The sequence below is a fragment of the Gallinula chloropus genome (genome assembly GCF_964237585.1).
Source record: "Gallinula chloropus genome assembly, chromosome: 5".
In the NCBI taxonomy this organism is placed as follows: domain Eukaryota; kingdom Metazoa; phylum Chordata; class Aves; order Gruiformes; family Rallidae; genus Gallinula; species Gallinula chloropus.
In genome coordinates, this window is record NC_140090.1 from 16,139,555 (window position 1) to 16,165,541 (window position 25,987).

Here is a 25,987-nt window from a genome sequence, read left to right on the forward strand (position 1 = left end):
AGGCTTTAATCAGTCCAGGGTGAGGGTGGACTGCTACTCAGGTCCTCCTTCGCAAAAATCACCCAGGCTCACCTTCTATCCAGGGAGAGGGAAGTGTTAACCCCTCTGAAAGCAGCTGACAAGCCCTTGGCCATGGTCATGAGCTTGAAAAAAAATGGATGTGAGCAGGCACAGGTGCAGGGACAAGCTCCAGGGGAGGGGCAGCATGTGCCAGAGGGAGTGCTTGGCAGGGGAGGACTTGGCTGCTCTCTTGAGATACAGGAGGGAAACAAAGACTGGGAGGGGAAAGAGCGCTGTGAGCTAGACAAAAGTACTGGCACAAGGACAGCATACCATAACTTGGCCCTAATAATATCCTGTCTAGAAAACATGGCATCTTCTGCTGGCTGGAGCGCTGTCCTTCTAGGACATCATCTCCAGGTGAAACCTCATGGGCAGGGCAGATGTTTTGCTGTTCCCAGGGAGGGATAGTGTGATGTTACTGATGGCAAGTCCCACGTTCAGTAGCTCAGGAGGCCCTTGCATGAATACCAGGGAGGATTTTGTTTTTCCCTTAACCCAAACCACTACTTTCTTAGTTTTGTCAGTGCACAGGGTAAAACAGGGCCAGACTTGCCATACTAATGTTCCTTCAGATTGGCAAAAGGGGAAGAGAGTGAGAGTGGTTGTTAAAGGTGGATACTTATCCACCAAATTCAGAATAAAGTTATGCTCTCAGAATTGGTGGTCTGGTTCAAAGTGCAGCTGGATATAAGCTAAAGCAGCATTCCTCTTTGGCAGTGAGTAACTGTACTGAATTTTCAAACATAATGGGGATGTAGAGATCTCTTTTTTTTTTCTATCCTTGTTAATACTGTTATCTAGGTGCAGGACCCCAGTCTTGCCTGTCTGTTTTTTTTAAAATAGATTTTACTGTAGCAAACCAAGCAGTGTGACATACTCTGACCTAAAGTGAGTTTCCATGTATTTATTTATTTACTGAGATTTTACTGCTCAGCATTTCAGGGTAACAGACGTGTCCAATGTATTTGTTTTCTGGAGGCTCTCGAGTTTGCCCTGTAGCCAAACCAAATTATTCCAGCTTTGGGGGAAATGGAAGTGAGGAAATCCATACTCTTAGTGAAAAGGGATTTGGGGAATGGAGAAATGGAAAGTGCTCAGACAGTGAATATTTGCAATGGGGAAATGGGGGGGGGGGAAATATTCTAAAACAAAGCACATGTACAATGCCAATAATTAGATAATCGAGTTAGGAAGCCCTTGATAGAGAATCATTTACTCAAGAGGACGTATCAGGTACATTGCCTGAGGCCCACAGCCTGGACAGAAATAGGGGAATGGATAGCTGATATCTCTGATATTTTAATTGCAAGTGAAACAAAAGCTGGCAGGAGAGAAGTTGAGAAGTTCCACATCCCTTTAAGGCCTCCAGAAGGCTCTTCTCCAGCTTACAGTGGTCCTTTGCAGATTGCTGTAGAGTGATTAATTCCTGTGACTTGGTGAAGGATGGATTTTAGGCTTCTCCCCACCTCTCAGCTCCACCAGCACGGCCATGCTGCCTTTGGGGTAAAGGAGTAAGATGCACTTCAGGCTATTTATGGTGTATTCTACAGTTTCATTCTGGGAACATCCCAGGGAGGCTGATGGCTGTTTCAGTGCCAAGTATTTATCAGCCTTCTGCCATTTTCCAGTTAATTTCTCTGTATGTCTTCTCACATTTTCCACCACCTGATGCTGTATTAAGAGTTTGCTCCTTTGTCTCTGGGGCTGTGTCATTGTATCGATGCTGCCTTGTCTGCTGTCTGATTTAAGGACTTATGCTAACCTCATCAGTCATGGCAGCTCACCGCTGCTCCTTTTTTAAGGAAACATCATCTGGAGACCTCTGCCCTGAGCTCACTAGCTCTACAGTAGCGAGTCTGAGCACTGTTTGTTTGAAGGTACTTGGTTTAAGGTTCAGCCCATACGATGTCAGGTCTTGTAAGTGCATCTAGATCTGGTACTCCCAGGTTCACTTTTCCAGGCTTTAAGGCCAGAAGGATGGTGTCCCATCTTCAGGGCTGACTCTTTGTCCAGTTCAGACCATCCTTGTCTGACCCATCTAGTAAACAATCTTCAGCTCAGTAACAGCTTAGTATTTGCAAGAGTCATTAATTACTTTCTGGTCTTCATAGTCAACTATAGATGAAGTAAAGTTTTCCATGGCTGCTCTTTCTCATAGAATCACAGACTGCTTTGTGTTGGAAGGGACCTCAAAGATCATCTAGTTCCAACTCCCTGCCATGGGCAGGGACACCCTCCACTAACCCAGGCTGCCCAAAGCCCCATCCAACCTGGCCTGGAACACTGCCAGGGAGGAGGTAGCCACAGCTGCACTGAGCAGCCTGTGCCAGGGCCTCACTGCCCTCAGTGTTAAGAATTCCTTCCTAACATTTAATATAAATCCACCCTCTTTTAGTTTAAACCCATTGCCCCTTGTCCTGTTGCTACTGCCCCTCTCTGTCTTTCCTGTTGCCCCTTTGGGTACTGAAAGGCTGCGATAAAATCCTCTCCCCAGAGCCTTCTCTCCTCCAGGCTGAACAAACCCAGCTCTCACTGTGTCTTCATATGAGATGTGCTCCAGACCTCTGACTTCCATTTTAGTGTCTTACCTGACCAATTTATCCTGCTTTCTTCTGAGGCATTCCATTACAGTTGCATTTTAGGAATGAGTAAGAAGCTTGTGGGGAATTCTTTCTATGGGTTTTGTTCACTTCTTTTCATTATTGATTAGCAGTTGCCATTCTTATCTTCTCTTACACTCAATAATAAATATTTATGCTGCACCATCAGCTTACATCGTATCTCACAGAGATCAAGAGGCAGTTCTGCCCCACTGATCTCTGATCTTTCCATGTATCTCTCATGCTGGTGGTGGGGGGCGGGGAGTAACAGGAGTACAGATGATACAGTTTTGCTGGGGAAGACACAAATTCTGGAGGTGCTGAGTGCATTTAGCCCCTTTGGAGCTCACTGTAAATGGAAGTTGATCCTCGCTTCTTCACAGAGAGGTGAGGACATGGCTGCTGCAGTATTTCATGTGGTGAGGGGAAGTACTCTAATTCACTTGGTGTGCCTAGAAGAGGTGGCCAATGCAATGTATTTTACAGTCTGATCTGTGGACAGAAACAGCAATCCCACTGATGTTTTGTTCTCTCTGTGTTGGGCTGTTGTGTGATGAGACCCATGGATTAATTTTGCAGGGCTTAGCCCATTACATGAGACTCGTCCTCTGCTGGGATGGAGGAACCAGCCTACTTCCATGAAACTGGACCTGCCAACTCTGCTGCTGTAACAAATCCTGTCTTTGAATGCTCTCTGCAGAATTTGCATTACTGCTCCTGTGAGGCATTAAATGCCATCAGGAGCTCTTCACTGCAGACTATAAACCTTTCCCTTCAGGGCTACAGGTTTGCTGCTCCTCCAGGCACATGTCCTAAGTGATCTGGGAAGAGAGACTTAGTGAAATGAGTTCCTAACTCTGCTGTCACAGTTTTAGGGATGTCTCTGGTTTGGAAGAACTGGGTCGTGAACAGATCTATGGCCGTGTAGGGACCAGTGCAGTGAAGCCCATAGAAATGAGATCAGCCCAAGTATCATTTTATGCTGGTATTTGATACGAACAGTTGGATGCAGACTTGCTGATTGCAAGCGCATGTGGCTGTGACTGTCCATCCTGGGGCCTGTTCAGTGAAAAGTGGGTTTCTGTGTTTGCCAAGGGAAACACACTTCTTTCCCCTTTAACCCTCAGCAAGCCTTCCAGCCTCAGCCCGGCTGACATCGCTGCGGTTTATTTAGCAAGGCAGAGCCCAGCGAGGCACAGGGAGGTCTGTGAGAGGGGCCGTGGCTGGCCTTTGAAAGGCAGGGACAGGGCAAGGGAGAAAACAATTACAAACAATTACAAAAAAGCAAGTGTTTTGGTGCAGATTTTTAGAGTGGGACTTGTAATGTTCACAGTGGTAAACAGCCGGTTAATCAATGCCAGATCGTCTGTTGGACGTCCTCTTAATTACTTCAGCGTGTGCCAGACACTGATATCCTTGAAACCTGAAAAGTCCCATTAGAAGGTGCTTTCATTGGGGCCCAGCCAACGTGCTTTGCAGGCTTTTGAGAAAGAGCAGCCTGACAAGAGCTGAGGGATGATGGGCTGGGGCTGTCAGGGCAGCGATGGGGTGGCACTGGGTAGGGGGGGGCATCTCCCTGTGTCAGGGTGCCCTGCACAACTCTTATGGAGCTTGCAGTGAATCCCTTGCTCTGGGGTGGTGTCCCGACTCACCAATTAGACAGGCAGCAGTAAGAGCTGCTGCTGCTGTTTTCCATGTGCTTTGGCTTTGTTCCTGTGCCCTCTGTTTGTGCCAGGGCCTTCTGTATTTGTGAAAAGGCTGGGCATTTTTCTTTCTCTGGAAAGAGGAGGTGTCCTGGCTCCCAGCCCCTTGCAAGGGCTACAGTTGATTTCAGAGGCACGATGGAGGCGTGCGTGGCACACAGCAGGTACAGGCTGCTTCCTGAAGGTCACCCCTTGACTTAAGGGGTCTTCAAAACATGTTTCAACAGACTATGAAGACCTGTAATTTGGGGTTCAGGTCCTTCTGCTGACTTGTTCCTGTGGGCTGAGATGGAAAGCTGTGAAATTGTGAAGGGGGGGGGGAAGGAATGAGATGATGACTATTTTTTCAGTTTCATTCTGCATCCCATGAAAAGATCAAGCAGTACATCCCAGGGAGCAGGGCACAAAATTGAACCATCAAAGTAGTTGCTGTAGAAAGCTGGAAATGCCCTTCATATAAAAGGCTTCTAAAAGGAAGTTTAGAAATTCATAGAGTGATGGGTGTCTATGAAATATGAAGATCCATGTGCAGCCTTTGGCTTGGTAAGTTCGTGCGCTATGGGTTTCCAGAAGCAGAGGAAAAGATCAGTCCTTATGCTCCCAACATCTGCTGCTGACAACAGCTGTAGCTGCTGGTAGATCATGGAGGTAGCAGCCCGGTGCTGGAAGAGCACGCTGGTGCCTTGGCAGGGAGACATGAAGAAGAGTCATGTGCTGGGACCTCAAGCAAGCTGCATGCAGCTGGATGGGTCTGCTCTGCTCCTCCCTCAGCCTCTGTGTGGATGAGCCTCTGCATCATGGTCAGCATGTGTTTTAGACTTGTGACTGGTTTGGTCTCCGCACAAGGAACCATGGCAGCCCTTTCCTTATCTTACTGACAAGCATCACTGCAGATGCCCTCTGCTGTCCTCTCTCCATGGCTCTCAGTTGAGAGAGGGTTACCTGAGTTGCATGTATGCCACATTCAGCTCATGGGGTGCATAGACTCTGAGTGGAGGACATGCAGCCAGAAGCTTTTGTTATAGGTTTTGTTTTTCAGACCTGCATTTTAAAAAATACTCTTCCTTTCTCATTTTCAAAAGATGGGGTGCCCTCCTGAGAGTGATTGAGTTGGTCTTCCCATGGGTAGAGTCCATTTGGGTTCAGTTAGAAAACCTAAAGAGGGATTTTATTTTATTTGTTTTTGCTAGGAAAGATGCCTGCTTTGTGGATGTGAGTCTTTCTGGAGGAAGGCAGGAGAACAGGGAGAAAACCCATGCTGACATCCACTAACAGTTTGTGATAAGAAGTGCAGAGCTTAATTACATGTTGACCCTTTTTCACTTCACTATTAGGATGTTTCTTCTCCTGGGCTTGAAGTCTTGTTGGACTGGGGCAGGAGGGACCAGGGGAGCTCATTTGGCTGCTGCTACTATGTCTTGCTTTTTGCTTGCTTCAGGGGTGGCTTTTGTGTTTAGACATCTGAGAAAAGATACCAGGCAGCAGGGATAAAAGATGGTTGGACTCAGCAATGCAGCATGAAATCAAACTGGAACGCAGCATGGGGAAGGCTGACAGTGCTTTGAATATCTTACTCTCTTAGGAAGGGGGACAGGCAGGACATTGATGCCTGCTTCCATTGGAAGAGTTGAAAGCCAGAGCATACAAGTAGGGATCACAGTATAGCTGATTGAACAGGACTCCCTAGTGGGTGGTAGGCAGGAGATCAAGTAGCTGATCGTCAGGGCCACCCATCTGGGGACATGACTGGTGGGAATGAACAATATACCTGACAGGCACAGAAGGCAAGTGGGTAGCTGATGAGGAGCTTGTGTGCTGAGAGTTGGAAGCAGGTTGTGGGGATTGCTGCATCCCAGCAGTGATGTGTGGTGGTGTGATGACTCCTGCTTTTCATCTAGCCACTCACCCTGAGGCTGCAGTAGTCCTGGTTTCAGCAGGTGATCTTCTTGTTAGCAGATAGAAAACTCCTGGGCTGCATGTATGGGTTAGCATGGGTTAGCACAATGCCTCTGCTGTGCTTGGTGAAAGCCAGGCTGCCCACTGTGCCTTCCCAGCCTCTGTCTGGGGCAGTGTTTTTAAAGCAAGACTTTGGAGACACTACTAGTACATGCCCATGCTAGATCATGGCCTGAAAGCTGTGGGAGGATGCTGGGCACAGGTCCCTGGGAGGGGGCCAGTCATGGTGCCCCAGCCCCCTCCCACAGGAGGGACCAGTCCTGTTCTCCCAGTGGCTGGGAAGCACTTGGGGTGGCTTAGTGGGAAAGCAGCCAACTTTGGAGCCAGTACTCCTCTTCGTTCCCAGCTACTGCGTGCCTGGCTTCTACTTTCACAGAGAAACACAAGCATCTTCCAGCGTAGGAGCTGGCAAAGGGACTTGCGGGTAACCTTTCCTCTGTCTGGGGGCACGAAGGACCTTTGTGCTTCCTGGAATGGATTTCAAGCACCCCATGCATCGGATGCAGGCTTCCTGAGCTGGACTTTTCTGTTGTTCAGGCCACCTGGAAGGATATGCCAGAGGAGGCTCGCAGTGTGACTGCGAGTGGTAGCTGGCACTAGCGCAGCCTGGGCTTGGTGGATGGAGGGGGACGTGCGGGCTGTGTTTTGATTCTGCTTTTCCTGTTTGTTGTAACTTGGCAGAGGCAAAGTTTCAGAGACTGCAGGGGCAGCAAGATCCCTTTTTATTTTTTTCTTTTCTTTCTTTCTTTTCTCACTGGCATGTACCACAACACCTTATGCCAGTAACTCTGATTATTATGTTTTAATTTTTTTTTTCTCGGGGAAACAGAGGCAGAGAGGGAGGGAAGGATTGGTGTGTTGAGGCTCTGCAGCTTTGGAGCACATAAACCAGAACGTTTAGGATGGGATTCATTGTCTAGAGGGGAAAGTTGTCTAAAAGCCACCCCTAGTGTGTGAGCAACTGTCATAGGGTCTTTTGTTCTGCTTCAGCTGGGACTTGAGTAGAAAGGAAAAAAAATAAAGGAAAAAACCCAAACTGCACAAAACCCTCTCCCCAAGGCCTGTTCAAAAATGGAGATAAAGCAGCAATAAACTCAAGTGCTTAATTAAGCCAGATGTGCGCACTTTAAAGCACTAACAGATGTGGCAACAGTGGCTCTAATGAACTGGAGTTTTATGGACCAAGTGTGGAGGAGGGTGCATGTGCCCACTGCTTTTTGACAGGGACTGGCGCAGCAGCGCTTTTGTTCTGGGGGATGAAAGCCCTCTGAGGGTATGTGGGTGCTCAGGGCTGATATTTCCTGTTGTCATATTGGCTCTGCCTCCTTGCCCCTGGGTTGGCAGCAGTTACAGTGCTGTTCAGTTGCCATGGTGTGTCTGAGAGCAGTGAGGGTGGGTTAATTACAGCACTACGGAGCAATTAATCTAATGACAGATTCTCACCTTGGTGCTCCCCTGACTGCCACATTTTGTTTTGAAAACTTGGGTGTTCAAAAATTCAGTGCAAAGCTGTGAGATGCTTTTGGCTGTAAGAAGAGGGGTACCTATTAATCATATGATGTACAACACCTGTAGTGTAGAGGGTCAATGATACCTGCTGCAGACCAACCAGCTGAGTTTTGGCTAGGGAGGCTCAGACCACATGCTTACACCATGCAGGGCTGGTTTGGAGAGGGACTTAAATTTACTGGGATGCCACAAGCCAACTGAAGCTGTCCAGCGTTTTGGAATGAACCCCATGCAAATACCCACCCCTCTTGAAGCCAGGGGCTCCCCCTGCATTTTCTTGCAGAAACTCAAGTGTTTTAACTATTTTGTTTGTTAACACGGGCATGTGTAGTTTGTTCTAACTTGGGGACCACCACATACCTGCAGTCTGCACCTTTAAAAGGACTCTTTGCCACAAGCCTGGGTATCTTCCAAGCCTCTGGGTGGTAGCTGGATCCTTCACCAGGAAATCAGCACTGTGTGGATCAGGTGCACAGCAAACACAGCAGGGCACTTGGTGCGGAGCATACTGGCTGGATGTGCATGGAAAGGTTTCTGGAGCTCTTTGAACAGAAAGCTGACTGTTGCATATCTGAGCTTCCTTTCCCGTGGTTCAGCTGGCTTATGACATCTGTCTCCATCACCCTGCGTTTTGTGGTGGTCTGTTTTCTAACTTTTGTGATGCCTCCCTCCTCCTTGGGAATGCAGCTGACTGATCTTCCCCTTTCTTTTCTTCCTTCCTCTACCACAGTTTTTATGACTCTCTTCCTGCCTTTCCTCAGTGGGAGTCTGCATACTCCTGAGGTTGGAGCTTGGGCAGCTTCATGGGTGGCCCAAAATAGAGTCGTTTGGAAACAGAGTGAAACCCAGCCCCTTTCTCTATTAAGACAAGAGACCGAAGCAATGACACAGCAGAGTGAAGCAGCAGGCTGCCTTCTGCTGTTTCCCTCCCACCTGTGTGGGAGGAAACTTCCCCTTCTGAAGGCCAGATGAGGTTGCTCTGGCGGTGCTGTAGGTTCTGGAGGTTGCAAGTCACTGAAAGGCCATAAAGGTAACTTGCGTTCTGTGGAAGCGCGTGGCTGTTATGTGGCATAAACAGTTATTACAGATCAGCCCATCTGCAGTAAATTGCTGCCTTCTGGTCGCCTGTCCATGAGCCTGAGCCCTTCCTGGCATTGCTGGATGTGCGTACGTGTCATTCAGCAGCGGTGCACATCCGCAAGTCTCAATTTTGGCACAAGTCCTGGTTATTTCAATAGCAGTGTTGTACCAGTGGAGGCTTCACGCCTAGAGAGTGGCAGTTGTCTTATTTCAGAAAATGCAGGTTGTAAGGTAACTGGTAAATGTGCATAATAAATACACACGTGAGACCAAGTTCAGTCCCTCTCAGGGTGTCCTCTAACATGAGGGCTTGAACGCAGCTCTACCCCTATCTGCAAGAAGGGTAAAACAAGGGTTAAAGAAATGCAGCAAAGTGACTGCAAAAGTGACTGAAATAATGCCCCAAGAACTGATGAACAGACTGCTCTGACATAACCTGGAACAATGGTGATGTTTAGCTTGAACATTTTTTTTTCCAATGAGAAAAAAAATACAACCTGCAAACAGCACAACTTGGGGATTAAATGTTGGGTATGTCAACTTGGTAGTAGTAGCTCTGTGAGGACAGAAGGATAAATAACAGCTGTGAGTGCCAGCAGCAGCTGGGAGATTCTGGTGGGCAGAAGAGACTCACAACTAAGTTTGAGCAGATGCTGCTGCTTTCCATCTACATTTCATTGCTCTGGTTTTACTCGGAGGCACTTACGCTTTATCCCTGGGGAGTGCAGGTTCCTGGGGAAAAAGCACTCACAGAGCTGGCTTTGAGGGCTGCTGCTTGGCTTGGGGCTGCGTGGGGCCTTTAGGTCCAGCAGACCTTGAGATGACACTGGTGGTAACTGTTGTTGGGCTCTGGCAAGGTTTCTGAGAAGAAGGTAGGAAGGAATTACCGTAATAATAGTGCGTTTTGAAAAAGGCAGACTCTAAGGAAATGTGCAGTGAGATTTGGGTGGGTGGTGAGGGGAGCCCTGGACTGAGCCGCCGTCTGGAAAATTGACTGTGGAAAAGTGAGATGTTATTTAAAAGCTAGTAATACAAATGGCTGAAGTTCATTCCATTTGCATGTAATAGTCATAATAACTGGAGAATAACTAAGGGAGTGGAGCAATGCTGGAGATAGGCGAGAGGCAGCTCTTGCAGGCAGGGTGGGGCACTGCTCTGACCTTTTGGGGTTTTTTAAGTCTTTTTTCCTTTACTTGTAGTATTTTTTTCCTCCTGATTTTGAAGCTTTTCCACCTTTCTGCAGGGCGGAAGGTCAGACTCTTGGCTGCTCTGCACGCAGCCTTCCCAGAAGACGTGCAGAGCACTCTGTAGCTGACTCCTCTGGTCACAGCCTGTTCAGAGCTGCCTCCCCACCAGCCGTTGATCTTCATGGGGCTGTGAACAGGCACCAAAGGGCATAGGTGGGCTTCCAGAACCAAATGTCTTTCTGGTGAGCTAAACCATCATCGAGGAGCCAGAATAGAGGGCATTGTCAGGAACAGCCACTAGACAATCTCCTCTAGCTTTTCATATGATAAAGACCCCCAAATTTCCCTCAGTCTCTTCTACCTGGAACAAGATGTCTTGTATTTGACTGAAGCACCCTATCCAAGAGATGCATTATGTGGGTTTGAAGATCCTGGTGGGCAGATGTGAGCACTTCTTCTAGTAGCACATCTTTCCTTGACACAAGGTTTGCATTGATTTTTGACAGTCTGTCTCCAGCTAGCTTGATGTTTCCATGTTGCTGCCTGTATCTAGAAAGGTAATAATCTTAAAACAGGAGAAGAGTCTGAACAGGTCCTCTACATTACACTTTTTTTTAAAAAAAGAAGTGTGTGAGGGGGGCAAAAATGTTTAGTGTGAATGAGGAGTCCCTTATGGTTGTGTGCCCTTCAGATCAGCAGTCCTTCAGCAGCTCTTTCTGGTGGGCTGCAAAGTGTCAGACCTGTGAATCGGCCTTAATATTCACAGCTCCTGTAGCTCTGCAGCCTCCGGCTCTCCTGTAGGAGATGGAGGTGCAGCATCTGAGTGCCAAGCAGGGATCATCCTGATAACTAATGTGCAGGCATCCTTGTGGAGGCTGCACTGAGGAAAGCTCTTCTGTGCTTGAGTAGTCTGGACTGTGGGATGCAAACTGGAGTTGGGGTCCGTGATGAGCCTGCGTTTCCTAAAACAAACTGGGGAAATGTAATTCAAACAGAGCAGTGAAATAGGTAGGAAATGAATGAAGTGGTTTTGTGGTCTGGTTTTATTTTGGAAATCCCTAAGAACCTAAGGATTTAGAAGCTGAGCTTGTACTAGAAGTCAGCGTATGTTTTTTGGGATGGCTGGGGCACTGAAGAAGAGCAGAGATTTGGCCTGGCAAGGTTAGTGAGGTTAAGGGCTTATTTCATTCAGGCAGGAGGCCCTAATGACTAAGTAGCAGCTACTCCAGAGATTTTGCAGATGGGGTCAAGGTCAAGTCAGGAAGCTGCAGTGCAATTAATTTAAGCTTGGAAATGTTTTCAAGTTAATTCATTGGGTTCTTCTGGGGAGGTTGCAGCTTTGCAGAGCGCTGATCGAAGAAGTGTGCTGAAAGGCCTGGGATATGGTTCACTAACAAGGGGGAATGTGCTTTATGGTGGCAGGGAGCTCAGAGAGCCTCACTCAGCAAAACCTTCCAAACACGTTTAGGTCTTTTGCCTGAGCATGCTGCCTTCATGTATGTTGAAGTTAAGTGCATGCCCAAAACCACTGCCATCAGCCACAAGATGAGACCCTCTGGCTCTGTGGTTTCTGGGCAAGTTGGAGAGTCTCTGCATGGTGGGATGCTCAGTAGTCCCACGCTTGGGGAAAGTAGGGGTGAAAAAAAGCAGGATTGCAAATTGAGTAAACGAGGGGACTTGAAGTGTTCCCCCTGCGTTTTTTGAGGAACCTGAAGAGCATTTTCCCTTTATTGTTCTTGGCATGCAGCGAACAGCTGGCACGGGAGGGAGCAGGATGCTGCAAACACCACTTGCAGTTTGCTGTTGGCAGGAGGAGGGCTGGAGCAGACCTTCCCCAGCAGTGGGTTGTGCTGCACTGGGCCCACACAGAGTGGGCTGTTGATGTGATACGTGGCCCATCAGTCGAACCGTTTGGAAAGAAAGCAAACCCTGCTATTTTATCTCTCTTCAGTCTGGCTGTGCGTTTCCGTGAAATGGTGGAAACTTACTATTTTTGAGAATTCTGTGCCTGTTTGAGATGTAGCTGGCATTTGCTGACGTGTTTTTGGATATATTGGGAGGTGGAGGGGGAGGAGGATTAATAGGGAGACGGGCAGTCATGCAAACACATGTACATGCAGAAACACACAGAGGCAGGCTGTGTTACTGCACAAGCCCTGTATGCTTGGGAAACCAGTCTACAAATATGATTTAAGGAAAAAAAAGCCCCACCAAAACCCAGACCATTTGAAGTAAAGCCCAAGAGAAGGGACATCTCAATCCCTCATCTGACTTCAGCTCTATTTTGGCATCGGTTCTGTGCCTGCTCCAGGGTGCCAGAGCAGTTTGCGTGAGATGGGGCACAGGCACACTACAGGGGCTGTGTGCTGGGTGGTTTTTCTTTCTCTGGCTCTGGACCGCGGTGGATGGAGGAGGGAAAGTTGCTCCGTCCAGCTGCCAGGAATGGGCAGAGAAAGGAGAGCGAAGCACGCTGCTGAAAGCTGCGCTGCCCCGAGTCAGCGTCCCTGGCACTTTGGAGGAGCATAAAGTGTTTCCGGCGGGATGCCCGAGCCAAAGGAAGGCACTAGGTGCCCCTTGGATCACCCCTCGGTGCTAACGGCTCAGGGCAGGGAGAAGAGCTTGCTAAGCAACCCCCGGCCAGAACATGCCGTTCTCTCCCCGTCCCTGCCGTCTGTCCCTAATGGTAGAGATGGGCTGAAAAGATCTCATGGCAGAAATAAAGGGCGTTTGCAGAGCCCCGAGGCTCTCGGCCCCAGGGGGTCTCAGGGTACTTTGAGGACCTCTTATCACAGAAGTAAAACAAGCTCTTGGAGACCAATTCAGGGATTTTCTGGCTGTGGTGTGCAATTGCCTTGCTGTTACAAAGCAAGTTGGTGTGATGAAATAACCCTCGGGAGTTCAGGCAGGCAGAGGATCCTGGGAACCTGCCCTGAGGAGCTCCTTGGCAGACAGAGAGATGCTTTAAGCTGATCTCCATCTCAGTGTCCCATGGGAGCCATGGGTCTGAGAGACCAACCTTCCTGACAGCCTTCTCAAAAGTGGGGTGGCACAGATGACCCTGGGCTGTCCAAGAATTCTGACTGTGTGTCCTCTGCAACCCAAGCTAACAGCTGCTTGTCACCTGCGCAGAACCAGATGAGGCTAAGTGGCTGCTGGCTGGGGCCAGGAGGAGGTATGGGGTGGTCCATGGAGTGGAATCCAGAAAGGGGTCATGCATGACTCCTCAACTGCTGATTACCAGGATTGCTGGGGACGGATTGCTCTATAATGGTTTCCTTTTGTCTCCTCTTCCCCTGAGCACCCATGGTTGGCCTCTATCAGTAACAGAGGAGTAGGGGGCTGCTTCTCAGCTCTACATCCCTTCTGTATCCCTCCTCCTACGTGGCCAGTTGCTCGTGCTCCCTTTTGTGCCATTTCCTAGTTGTGCTTTTTTATTTCCTTTCTATATATATATATATTTTTTTGTGCACAGTGAAGAGTGAAACTTGAGCAGCTGCTTTGGTTTGCCTGCCTCTGGAGAGCTGCATCCAGCTCGCCTTGATTATGCCTGGGGCCAGACCATGTACCGGTGCCCCCGCGTTTCCCCTCTGCTGCCAGCTGAGCGCTGACAGATGCTGTGCTGTGGCTCAGCGCTTTGCAGTTTGGCAGCAGTAATCAGCAAACCCTGGGTCCTTTTTGGGGTAGGATGGGCCAGAGGGCCTGGGGGGGACTTTGTTCTTGGCAGCTTCTGCTGCAAGGAAATTGCAACGCTGGTATAATCCCTACTGGCAAATGTTTTTGGAGGTATCGGAGCTCCAGGTCAACACCCACACCGGAGCTATTGCACAGGAACCTTTGCCCAGGGCTCTCCTAGAAATACTTTGCAGACTGACGAGGCAGAGGTCACTGAGACTGAGGTCAGGGTTTGTCTGCTCCTTCCCCACCTTCCTGCTAGTAAATCTCTGGCCGTGGCTGTTGTACATATTAAAGGTCAGGTTTAAAGGCCCTGTCTGCTCTCTGGCTATGGAGGACAAGTGCTGGGGGCCTGGGCAGACAGTTCTGCTCTGCAAAATAAAAGGTGACAAGCAAAACCCAGAATGGGTGCTTAAGTTACCCTGAAATGGTAGAACTTGTGGCAAAAAAGGGGATAAAAGTAGAAGGGGAAAAGGGAAAGCTAGATGAGACACAACGCTGCTGAGGGTGGAAAAGCACTCTCTGGATGCTGTCTTCCTGCAGCCCCAAGTGCTCTTGGTCCTGTGCACAGTGCAGTACCAGGGCAGGGACGGAGGTTCCTGGGTTTGCCCCTCCTGTTTTGGCTTTTTTTCATGCCTTTGTTTTTACTGCATGGAACCCAGGATGAACACCTCTCTCTGGTAATTAATGAACAGCAAAGCACTTTGATGTCTACAGAGGGAAAATGCTGGCCCGTGAAGGCTGTGATTGCTGCAGTGGGGAGATGTGAGCCCTGTCCAGCTTGGGACACAGCTGGGACCTGAGTCTAGCAGGGCTCCAGGCAGGCTGTTGAAGGCCAATTGGGTGAAACTTTCTGTGGGTCTGGGACCTTAATCAGCACTTAAACACTGTGCAAACATTCTGGGCAGATAAACAGATGCAAGTGAAACCCTGTGGGCAAGCTGTTGTCAAAGGAAAAGAAGTGCCAAGAGAGAGCAGGGATGGAGAGGAGGGCGGCTCTGGTCCTTGGCATGGTACATATTCCCCGTGATACAGGTTGGCCCTCTCACGCTAAGTGAGTGCTACTGGCTCAGTCCTGCAGCCCAGATAGGCTTCAGGGCTCTTCAAAGGGATAAAGATGTATTTTTAACTTCAGGCAGCTGCCTTTGTGTGGTGCTTTTTTCTTCTTCTAACTCTGGAAGTGTCAGGTTGTTTTTAAGCCCCTCTGTTTCTCAGCCGAGGTGCCTAGAGGTCTCAAACCAGGTTCCCAAAGAATTTCAGCACTGGAAATTGGTAGCCGCTTTCGAAGCTGTTGGCGAGACTCTGCAGCTCCCTGCAGACGTTAGCTGATGGCCATTTGAACATGCTTTCACCTCAGCCAAGTCCTCGCCCCATTGAAGCAAGTGGGAACTTTCCTTGAAAAAGGCCATAAAGAAATCATTTTCTTGGCACAGAGAGAGGTGTTTCATGGGCTCCACATCAATGTTCAGGAGAACTTCAGCTATCTGCTTTGATTCCTGCCACACTTGTCCCACCCTGCACGAAGTGCTCTACCTTTTGATCCAAAATAGCACAGGAGATGTTTTCCACATGCCATAGGAAAATGGAAGAACTATAAAACTTGTTTTGGAGTTTGGCACCACTCCATTCACAGATATATTTAGCGTGAATTGAATTTGGGCAGCAAAAGGGCGTTTGCCAGGATGACAAACAGATTAGGGTTGTATATCTGAGGCAACTGCATACCTGCCCATCCCATGCCGGTAGGGTTGATGGGTGGCTTAATTGATTCATGAATAGTCATAAGCAAGCACGCACAATTTGCTGCTTTTGGGCAGTGTTAAAAAGCATTAGCTGGCTGTATAAAAGCATTGTTTCATGACATGCTCTGCGTTGTCCCAACCTTAAGGCTTGATGTCTCCACTCCTGTCACTACTACCTGCCCCATTTGCTCTTTGATCTGTGGTCCATCACACCTGATGCTCAGCCTCCTGTGCATGCAGCTTGCCTGTGGAGGAAATACTGGTGCTTTGCACATGGGGCCAACCTCTGTCCTGTTTCCCTTGCCCAGTGATTGAGCCATCTCTGCAAACCCCAGGTCAGGAGAGCTCCTCCTTAAGAGCAGCACCAGGTTTGGGAGAATGGAAAAGCCGTGATGGGGCTCTGGCATTATCCCTGTGTGGATCAATCCAGCTCAGTGGCAAGGTGAGGGTACAGCTGGCTGTGGCTGGCTTGGCCTTGGAGAGGAGAGCTTGCAGCTGATAGCAGCTAGACCTTACTGGCCATTGCTCCAGGCTTCCTCCTGTGATGGTGCCTGGGGAGCCAAGACCAATCTCTCCTGTCCCTGGGTGTGTGCATGCACAAGGGCTTGCACGCTTTGCTCCCATCAGTGGTTTTCTTTGGGCTGATATTTGTTAGCATTGGAAAGTGAGAAAAATGAGTGAAAATATTATCAGAAGCAGCTTTTGTGACTAAATCAGCTGACAAGAGGCTTACCAGCTCGCCTTCATTTACTAGCGCAGTGCTTATTTGGGCAAATGTCTATATATTTTAGTTGGAGGCAGGAAGGGGTGAGGATCGGTGGGTAAGGCACCACTTCCAGTTTGCTGCTTTTCTGTCAGTTTGTACCATCGCTTTTCTGAATGAAGCAGGGGACTGCAGTGTGCCTGAGATGCTGCCCTGCTGCTGCACTTGTTCTGCTGTTGACAGCTCAGTGGGACACCAAGGAGAAGAGCACAAAAGACTGTTGGATGACTAAAACCCTCCTAAGAAGCTCGTTGAGGAGGATCAGAGCCTGGCCAGTCTTGCCCGTCTCTTGCATGGTGCTTTTTAATTTGATCCTGTCTGAAGGGCGGCCTCATGGCCTTCTTTCTTCTCACTATGTGTTTCTAATTAACGGGGAGACTGTTGTATAAACAGAAGATTCCTGCTCAAAATATTCCTTGTCCGGCTCCTAGGATGACAGCCAGATGGCAATTGCCAGGCAGCAGCCCAGACTTTGAGCTCGCCCATCTGGCTATCAAACTTGGTCCCAGTTCTCATCTGGAACCAGTATTGAGGAAAGTCATGGACTTTGCCAGATTGGTTTTGCCCCATGTTTACTTTTCAGTTGCTACCTAAGCAGCTAAAAACCTGCAGACCAAACGCATTTAGTATTTCTGGGAAGTGGGACGATCCCAGTTTTGGGAAATCTGAGGCCAAAGTGGTGAGGAAGTTCAAAAGGATATTGGACAAATCCATTGAGGGATGGGGCTGTCAGTGGCTTTTAAATCCTCTGGGTCAGATGCAGTCTCCAGCCGTGAAAGTGCTTTTATTCCTGGTCTGCAGCACAGATTGGGAATGGTCCTTCTGGCGTGTGTCCCCAGGCAGCTGCTGATGGTCTCCTGTGGATGGCGTGCTTGGTTGGGGTGGCTCTTTGATCCAGCTCGTTTGGTCCATTCTCTTGCCATCAGTCCAGAGACAGCCACATGTTTGCTGAATAAGTTCAGACAAAACTCTTCTTGCAGTTTCCCCTCTGTGAGCCTGGCGTTGTCACACCTGAAAAGAGCTGGGGAAACTGTGGCGCAGTAATAAAACTCTTGCTATTATGATTTTTCACTCTGTCATGACAGGAGAGCTGTGCTCTGACAAAACATCACGATGTAGCTTCTAAAAAATGAAATGTTAAAATCTGTAAATGCTTTGAGTGCTTGGTCTTCCAAGAAGCAGGAGAGATCCATGAATTAAACATTGTGACATGAGCTAACGCATTGCTTGCCCTCCGTTGTGCAGAGTTTGATGTGATTTCTTCACTACTTTGTAAATGCCTGAGATCTGGAGTGCTGGAAAGCTGAAAGTGAGGTGCTGGAGAGAATGCTTGTGTTGGGAGGTGGGGTGCTACAGTTCCTCCTTGGCAGGTGCTAAAAGGCACTTCATGTTTGTCGCCACCCTAAGATCAGAATAGCCTGATCTGTCACTGGTGTGGGACCTGCTGAGGAGCTCCTATGTGCAGAGATGTTACCCTAAGAGGTGATGTGTGCGCATGGATTGTATCGTGCTTTGGGCTCTGAAGGTTCTCAGGAGGTCTTGGTCCAAGCCCCTGCTTGCATTAGATCCAGCTACAGTTAGACATGCTTGCTCAGCCAGCTCAGGCACCAGCTCAGTCTGGGCTTCTGGATAGTCGTCGTCATTGCTACCACTAAGTCTGAAGGGACTGGGGTCTGCAGCGTCATGACCAACATGTCTTACCTTGGCAAGGGTTGCTCTCAGAAACGGCACCTGGTGAACTGAGAAACTTTGTGAAGTAGAGAGTGGAGGAGGTGGAAGAAGCCTGGTGTTTATCCCCAGGTTTCTGCTAACTGATTTTGAAATGGCTGGGCTAGCTGGGGTTCCTGTGGCTTGTGGCAGAGTTAGGCTCAGGACATATGGGGCTGTTCCACGGTCAGCAGAAGTGGCCAAATGAAGAATTAGGGAAGATAAATGAGTACACACCGTATGACAAATGGTGTGAAAGATGATAGAGCAAGGATGATCACTGAAATGGTAGGATCTCCGAGGAAAGTTAGGGTGGCCATAAAACAGAGGCAAGGTATTTTTGAAAGCAAGCCTGAGAATTTATTTTAGCACAATAATATTGAGTAAGTATTCCTGGAGATACTCTGGGGGATGATAGATGGACTCAAGGTATTTTACTAATCACTGTGGTTTTAAGTTTTGGAGCTGAAGTGCTCTTGGCATTCCTAACCCAACTGGACTTCTGATGGGAAAATTACATTCTTTGGGAAGTAATTTAGAAGGTCAAAGAAAAATGAGAACTTCTCCAGCAGCGATTTCCCCTGCTCTCTAAACTGTCTTTTAGTGTGGTAATAACTCCAGAATGAAAGGATCTATTCTCACCTTCCAGATGAAAGGGCTAATGCAATTTAAAATTTTTGCATGGAAAGATTTTATGGCTTGGTAACTGGCCATGCTTGAAAGTGATCCAGGATGGGATGAACACGTGAGAGAGCGCCTGGCTGAGCTTGACTCCTTCCTTGTCTGCCCTGTCTCCTGCAGATAATGGTGATGACCGGTCTGAGAGCATCCTTGCTGAGAACCACGTGGACAGCACCACAGGGCTCCTGAGCGGAGCCGGGGGGAGAAAGCTGGTGAAGACGGGCATGAAGGAGCTGGCAGTTATGAGGGAGAAGGTGAACGAGCAGCAGCGGCAGATGGGCAAAGTCAGCAAGCCCCATCACAACCACGAGGACTCGAAGAAGTCACGGCTGTCGTCGGGCAGGGTGAGATGGCAGCAGGGTGTGGAGTGCTAACAGGCAGCTGCCTGCTCCCCCGGGGAGATGCTGAACGCAGAAGCCGAAGTGACATTTGCAATAAACCCTCTGAAAGGGGGAAAGTAAAAAAAGAGGAAAAAACAGGGGAGAGGGGGAGAGAAATAAAGGGAAAGTAAACGTTTGTTTTGGTCTGAAGCTGGGACCGAACACACACCATCGGATGAACTTTGATGTGCTGTCAGGGAGGCGTTACTTTCATTGCAGCTTCACCTCCCGACAGCGGAGCCCGCGAAGGGGGGGGTCCCGGTGGCTTGACACCTACCTCGGCGGGGCTGCGAGCCTGCCCCTTGCCTGCCGACCGGCTTTCCCTAAGGAAGGGCCGGGGATGGCCCAAGGGGTTTTGGGGGGTAGGAGGGTGCCAGCTGCAGGGCAGCCCCGGTCCAGGTGGGGGGAAGAATGGGCTGTGGGGCTGCCGCGTAGCAGGGAGGGTGCCCGGGGTCCTCCCTGTCCCCCTTCTCGCTGCCCGTGTGCCTCTGCCCTCCAGTCCTTGGCCGTGGCTTCCCTCTAGCGGGCAGCCTGGTCCAGGCAGCGAGATGGGATGGGATGGGATGGGATGGGATGGGATGGGATGGGATGGGATGGGATGGGATGGGATGGGATGGGATGGGGAGCCGTCTGTACTGCGCATCTCTCTGGACGTACATGTACTTGTATCCGGGAAGTGCGAGGACAGAAAGCAAGAAGCTCTAAGAGCCCTCACGCCCTCCAAGAAACAGGCAAAGCAGAGGTTCAAAATAAAGTGCAGGCATATTCCATATTGCTGCTGCTCCTTTGGATAGAAACTCAGCAACTGCAAAAGCCAGAGAGGTGTGGGCTCCCTCCCATCTCGCATCAGGCGTGAACCAGCCAGGCTGCCTTGGCTGGGACCCCTGGCTTTGGGCTGCTGCAAAGCAAGACAGGTGCCTCCACAGCCTGGCTTTGCTGAGTGCTCCTGTTCGTGGGGCTTCCTCTCCTACCCCATGGGGTCTCACATGCTTTGAGTTGCACTTCTGGGCCAAAACTGCATCACAGGTGTGGGGTGTGGGCTATGCTTATGGAAGCCCTCCTGGTCTGTGTGGATTAGTCCTGCTTCGCATCACTTGTCAACACCAGTGGGACCCATGGGAGCATCTTTGAGGCTTCTCTGCCTCTTGTGTCTCCGGGGCCTGTGACCTGGTGTCATGTTGGCTCTTGGCCGCATGAAGCATGTGGGAGAAGGATTTACTTCTCCCCATGTGTATCTCTGCACATCTGCACGTGCAGATGTGCCTTTGGGTGCCTGCAGGTGAAACCAGCAGTGGGGCCCAGTGGAAAACCTGTGTCCTGAGGAGGTGAACACAGGTGTTCGTCCTCACTGGTGCTTCCATCATCCAAAGTGTTGATACTGTTAATAGTCCTGTTTTCCTGATTATTTTTTGTTTTCTGCTTTCTGGGCTCTTTTCAGACCCCTTGTCAGCAGGAGCTGGATCAGGTCCTGGAACGCATCTCTACTATGAGGCTGCCAGATGAGCGAGGTCCCCTGGAGCACCTCTACTCCCTCCATATCCCCAACTGTGACAAGCATGGCTTGTACAACCTCAAACAGGCAAGTGAGGAGACCCAGAGCCCTGGGACTGGCTGCGCTCCCAGTAGTGGCCCTTGGCTCAACACCCACCCCTGCCCCCCACGCCGTCAAGGGCCATACACAGCAGCTGAGGGCTGGGCTGATGTCATGCACATGGTGCAAGGTGTGGTGTGAAGGGCAAATATCATACGTGGCATGGAGAGGGTTAGTAATAACGCCCAGGTGCATCTGCAGCCAGAGGCTAGCGAGTAGAGATGTGAGACCCACATCCACACGTGGCTGCAGGCAGCCCAGAGGTGAAGAATCTGGTTAGTTCGGAGCCCTTTTTTCCTTGCAAGAGCTTGTTATCTCTCCAGAGCTATTTTAAAGTGCTTTGAGACAGGTCTTGTCCTGGCTGGGCACAGGGGAAAAGCAGAAAGGGGCTGAATGCTAGCCAGTCTTGCAGACAAAGCAGAAAGTACTTCTCCTGGGGTCAGGAAGGTTTCTAGCACATTTTACCAGTTTTTCTTAGCGAATTGAAACTGATCCCACAGCTCCACACTCTCACAAGGCTGCACTCTTTTACCTCAGTCCAGCTGCAGAAAATGGTTTGAAAGCAGCTTTACAGAGTGCATGCAGAGCCCAGACTGCTGGAGTAACCTCTGGCTCCCTCTATGCCCTGTTCAGAGATGCATCTGCTGGGGATGGAGGGATGAGAATTAGCTCCAGGAGGGATTCCTTCCAGGTGAGGTGGAGATTTGGGTGTAGCATCCTTCTGAAAGTAGTTATGGGATCTAAAAGGACTCAAAATTCAGACACACAAAGTCATTTGACTTCTTGGTTTTGTTCATGCAAAACCAGCACGTGTCAATGGCTGAGGCATGGGGGGTGGGGGGGAAATGCCAGGAAAAACCTCTTGGCAGCGAAACATCAGCTTGTCCGCTTGTCCACGGTTTACTGGCAACCATGTGTGAGTAGTACCTGGATAGGACCTTCCCTTACAGCTATGCATAACTGAACCCTTGGAGGGAACCCCAGAAAACCTGCTGTTCTCGTGGCTAAGCCTTTTTCTCAGGGCTACTTCTACCCCTTGATCAGGAGCATTGGAGGGGGGAAAAACAAAAAAGTAGTATGCTCTGAGAGAATCTCCCTCCATCCTTCCTCTCTTCTCTGTCCTGACTGGACCCTTACCCCCTACCTCCCCCTGAAGAGCCCCACAGGATGACTGGATCCCCAGTATGAGCACACGTGGAAGGGCTGCGTGGAGCAGAGCCAGCAAATTCCCAGTAAGGAGATGAGCTGTGTCTGGGGACTGAGCCTGGGCAATGCAATGATGCATTGTGTGCTACAAAAGTAAAGACAGAAAGACAGTGTCTGCTGCTCTTTGTGCCTGGGAAACAAGTCAGCCTGCGCTGACGGGTGCAGATGGGTTACACACTGGTCACTGCTGCAGAAAAAGAGAGAGGGAACAACAGTTGCTTTTTCTTCCTCCCCACCCTGCCCTGGCCAAGGGCAAATGAGGTAAATGTGAAGCAATATACATTTCCTTCCGTCTGGGTTTCTAGAGCTGAGCATCAGCTCCTTTGCATTTTCTGGAAATCAGATGCCAACAAAAGCATCCCCAGTTGCTCCCACCTCCTGTGGGCCAGTGCTCAGGCAGAGGGTGCCAGATGCGTTCTTGTCCTGGGGAGGCTTTCTTTTTCCTCCATCTTTTCATGCTTTTTGTTCCCATGAACAAGGCTGTGCTTTTTTACCTCAGTCCAGCTGCAGAAAGTGGTTTGAATGCAGCTTTACAGAGTGCATGCAGAGCCCAGGCTGCCGGAGTAACCTCCAGCTCCCCCTATGCCCTGCTCAGAGATGCATCTGCTGGGGATGGAAGGATGAAAATCAGGTTCAAAGTGCCTGCAGCCTTGCTAGGATAATAAGTAGGGTAAGAATCTTCTCTCTAACCAGACCAGGCTGGAGAGGGGGACACAGAGTCCAGGCCCAGATGCACAATGGTCCCCTACCTTTGTGCTGGGACAGAGTGAGACCTTGTTTGAAAATGTGGGTCTGGCCCAAATGCTCTCACACTTAGTTTGTTTAGGCTAATTTGCAAGTGAAACCAAGCTTGCACAGCCCCTCAGTCAGTCTGGCTCATCTCTCTCCCCCAGGGATTTTTGACTCTGTGTGCTTTCATCCACAGATGATAGAGGGTGGTACATCTCAGGGACAATTGTCCTTGTGGCTCATTAAAATCAGCTTTTTGGTCCCTGGCAAAGCCCCTGTGGGAAAAAGTCCAGCTCTCAGCCTTGATCCCTGGAGCAATGACACTGGTGCAGCACAGATCCGGGGGTGCAACATCCCTCAGTGTTGCCTAAATCCAAACTAGTGCCAACTTGCTGGAGAAACCCCAGCTCTGCCTGTGTTTTGGCTCATGGGGCTGGAAAGGGGGGTTCATCCCCCTTTCCTCAGCTGACGCCTGCCCTGTCCCTCTCTGTGCAGTGCAAGATGTCGGTGAATGGGCAGCGTGGCGAGTGCTGGTGTGTGGACCCCATCCACGGGAAGGTGATCCAGGGCGCACCCACCATCCGCGGGGACCCCGAGTGCCACCTCTTCTACACAGCCCACGAGCAGGAGGACCGGGGAGCACATGCCCTGCGGAGCCAGTAGCCAGACGTGATCCTGCTCGCCGGAGGTGGCTTGTCGTGGCCCCAGTGCTGGATTTTACATGGGTTTCAGCGTGTCTCTTTAGGCTCTGGAAGAGACTGGGGTTGGGTCTGTGTGCTGCCCTCCTTCCCCTGCTGCCCGGCTCCTGGGGAAGGGAGGGATGAGGGGAGGGGAAGGGCGGTGGGGGGGTTGCAAGGAGAAGGGACTGCTTTCCTATAGTCTTTCACCCAACGTAAGCCAGAGAACCGGTCTTTATTGCTCCTCGCCCTGCGGCCCTGCCCTCCCTGCTGCTTCGTGGCATCTTCCTGCACCCTACAGCACAGAGCGCCTTCTGCTCCCCAGCACGTCCGAGGGGATAACACCCTTGCTGTGGGCGGGAGTGGTACAAAAAACAAAGGAAAAACCCACCTCTTCCCCCTCTTTCCCTCCCTTCCCCGAGACCAAAGACTGTAAATACTGTGTCGCCCGCTTCTTGCATCCTGCCTGGGCCCCAGCCTGGCCATCGGTCCTGGCATGGGATGCAGTGTGGGAGAGGGAGGGAAGGAGGAAAGCCCCTGGCTCCCCAGCTGGAACATAGCAGTGTGGTTGGGATGCATCCCCCAAGGAGGCAGCAGTGAGGGAAAGGGTTAAGGATTAGACAGCCCCTGCCTCCCTCCCCACTCCCTAAACATCCCTGGGTGCTTCCTTTCCTGGTGCTGGGGCACAGCCAGCCCCACAGGGAACCAGTCTGAGAGGACGGGGCCTTTGGGTGACAGTGAAACTAAATGCTTGATTTTCCAGGGGATTTGAAGGGCTATTGCCCCGTATTTCTTAGGATCAGCTTATGATGAGGGAGCTAAAGTAAACTTGCTGGGGCTGGGTGGAAGGATGCCTGTGTAGATTTAGGATAACAAGCCAGGGAATGTCTGTGTCTCTCTCTCATTCATTCTTTCTTTGTTTCTAGATAGGAAAAAAACCCCATCTAAAGCCTGCACTCCCAAGCAGCTGCCCTTGTCCCTTCATTTTTGCTTGGGACTGGAGTGAGCATCTGCTATTCAGCACACACTTTTTCTTTTCTTTTCTTTTCTTTTTTTTGTAAGTAAATTACATTATATATCTTGCTTTGTAAAGGCCCTGACACACATGCACCCCTCTGCCCACACACACACATTTGTATAGATTAAATCCAAGTGATTCCAGGCACTCTGAGAGGTTTTGTGCTGGACATGCTGCTCCAAGGAGAGATGTGTCTCTGCTGTTATTTCACCTGTTCATTTCTTTCTGTACAGAACGCACCAATGCTGAGAATAAACAACTTCCCCGTCGCCTAAGCAAGGAGATTTTATTATATTCCTTTTTTTTTTCCCTTTCTAATATGGATACCATTTGCACAGCAATTGCAAAAAATCCTCTCCTTACAGTAAAGTCTTGACTTGCCCCCTCCAGGGGTGAGGGGTGGAATAAAGCATCTCCCCATTTCTGGCCAATGCCTGTGAGTAGCAACGAGCCTCCAGCTACCAGGTCCTCAGCTGAGTTAGGTTGAATAGAGTGGAGGGAGGTGGCTCCTGGGTGACCATGAGTGCTGGTGGGGAGCTCCTTGTGCCTGGGTGGTGGGGGCCAGGCTGCAAAGCTACCTGACCATGACTGTGACCTGCAGGGATGGGACCAGGTAACTGGCAGCACACTCTAGAAATACCCAGTGGTGCTGTAGAAGCACCGTACTGTGGGCCCCCACTACTGGTACCCCTTTGTCTGGGGATTTGGATCTGTAGAAGGAAAAGCAAAAAGCCCAGCAGGCTGTGGAGGAGAGGGACTGCTGGGTTTTCTGCTTTTTCCCCTGCCTTCTTTGCCCCACATTGCAGAATCCCAAGTGTGAAGGGCACAGGTGCTTTCTGCAAATAAAGCCCCTTGTGACTTTGCAGGGGTTTGGATGTGGCGGTGGAGGAGTCAGGGAGAGGACCCCATTTGGAAAGTCACGGGTGGAGGTGTGTGCATGTGGATGTGTGTGAGAGGGAGGGAGTGCACGAGAGAGAAAACACACCTGCATGCAAAGCCAAGTAACTGTAAAAATGATGCTACCTGTTTTCTGTTAACATACGAGGGTGTTCTGCTTTTTCATGTAAACCTTGCACATGCTGCCTGTCATCTGCGGTTTGTTCTTTTTGGTTTGTTTAGGAATCAGGAAGATCTCTTTTGTGTTTTTCTTTTTCTCTTTTGGAAAAGCTGAGCTGCATAAAGTTGGAATAAATTAAATGGGATGCCAGAAAACTCTCATCTTCCCCCTCCCTACTCCCCTCTGTTCATAGGACTCGTTTCCTGATGCATCACACGGAGATTTGGTCCTGTTCAGCTTTTGTCCTGGGGTGTTTGGAAACACTGTGCCCGGCAAGCAGCAACCATCATCACTGGTCCCAGTTCTGTGAGCAGGGAGGAACTGGTGTTGCTCAGCCCCTGGCCTGCTAAGTTCCTGCTCCACACATGGTACCTTGTGCGTCTGCAAAATGCAATCATGCCCTCAAGTCAGCAGCTGGACAGCATGTGTGTGGAGACCATGTCCTTGCCTGACAGCAATTAGATTCAGTGGAAAAGGGTGGTTGTGTCCTGGTTTGCTGGGCAGAGAGGGCAAGCAGTGTGCATGATGCTCGTGAAGCTCTCTGAGCTGTTCATGAAGTAGCACGAGAACAGTGGTTTCCTGCTTCCTGAGCAGAGGAGCAGCTTTGCAGACAAGGTCCCTCCTACCCAGAGCAGGTGCTTGGGCAAAGGCTATAAGGAGAAGGGA

General features: G+C 49.9%; 1 protein-coding gene across 1 annotated transcript in view; it reads left to right on the plus strand.

Moving 5' to 3' along the window:
* IGFBP2 (insulin like growth factor binding protein 2) overlaps nt 1-23,361 on the plus strand; it is a gene marked incomplete at its 5' end in the record, with an annotated part of 60,448 nt that extends 37,087 nt beyond the window's left edge. The window contains 3 exons of the mRNA XM_084265091.1: nt 18,784-19,007; nt 20,482-20,622; nt 23,065-23,361. Of these exons, the coding sequence (XP_084121217.1) occupies nt 18,784-19,007; nt 20,482-20,622; nt 23,065-23,232 (533 nt within the window). The 3' untranslated portion in view covers nt 23,233-23,361. The remainder of the gene's footprint in view (nt 1-18,783; nt 19,008-20,481; nt 20,623-23,064) is intronic.
* Nucleotides 23,362-25,987: the final 2,626 nt, after the last annotated feature.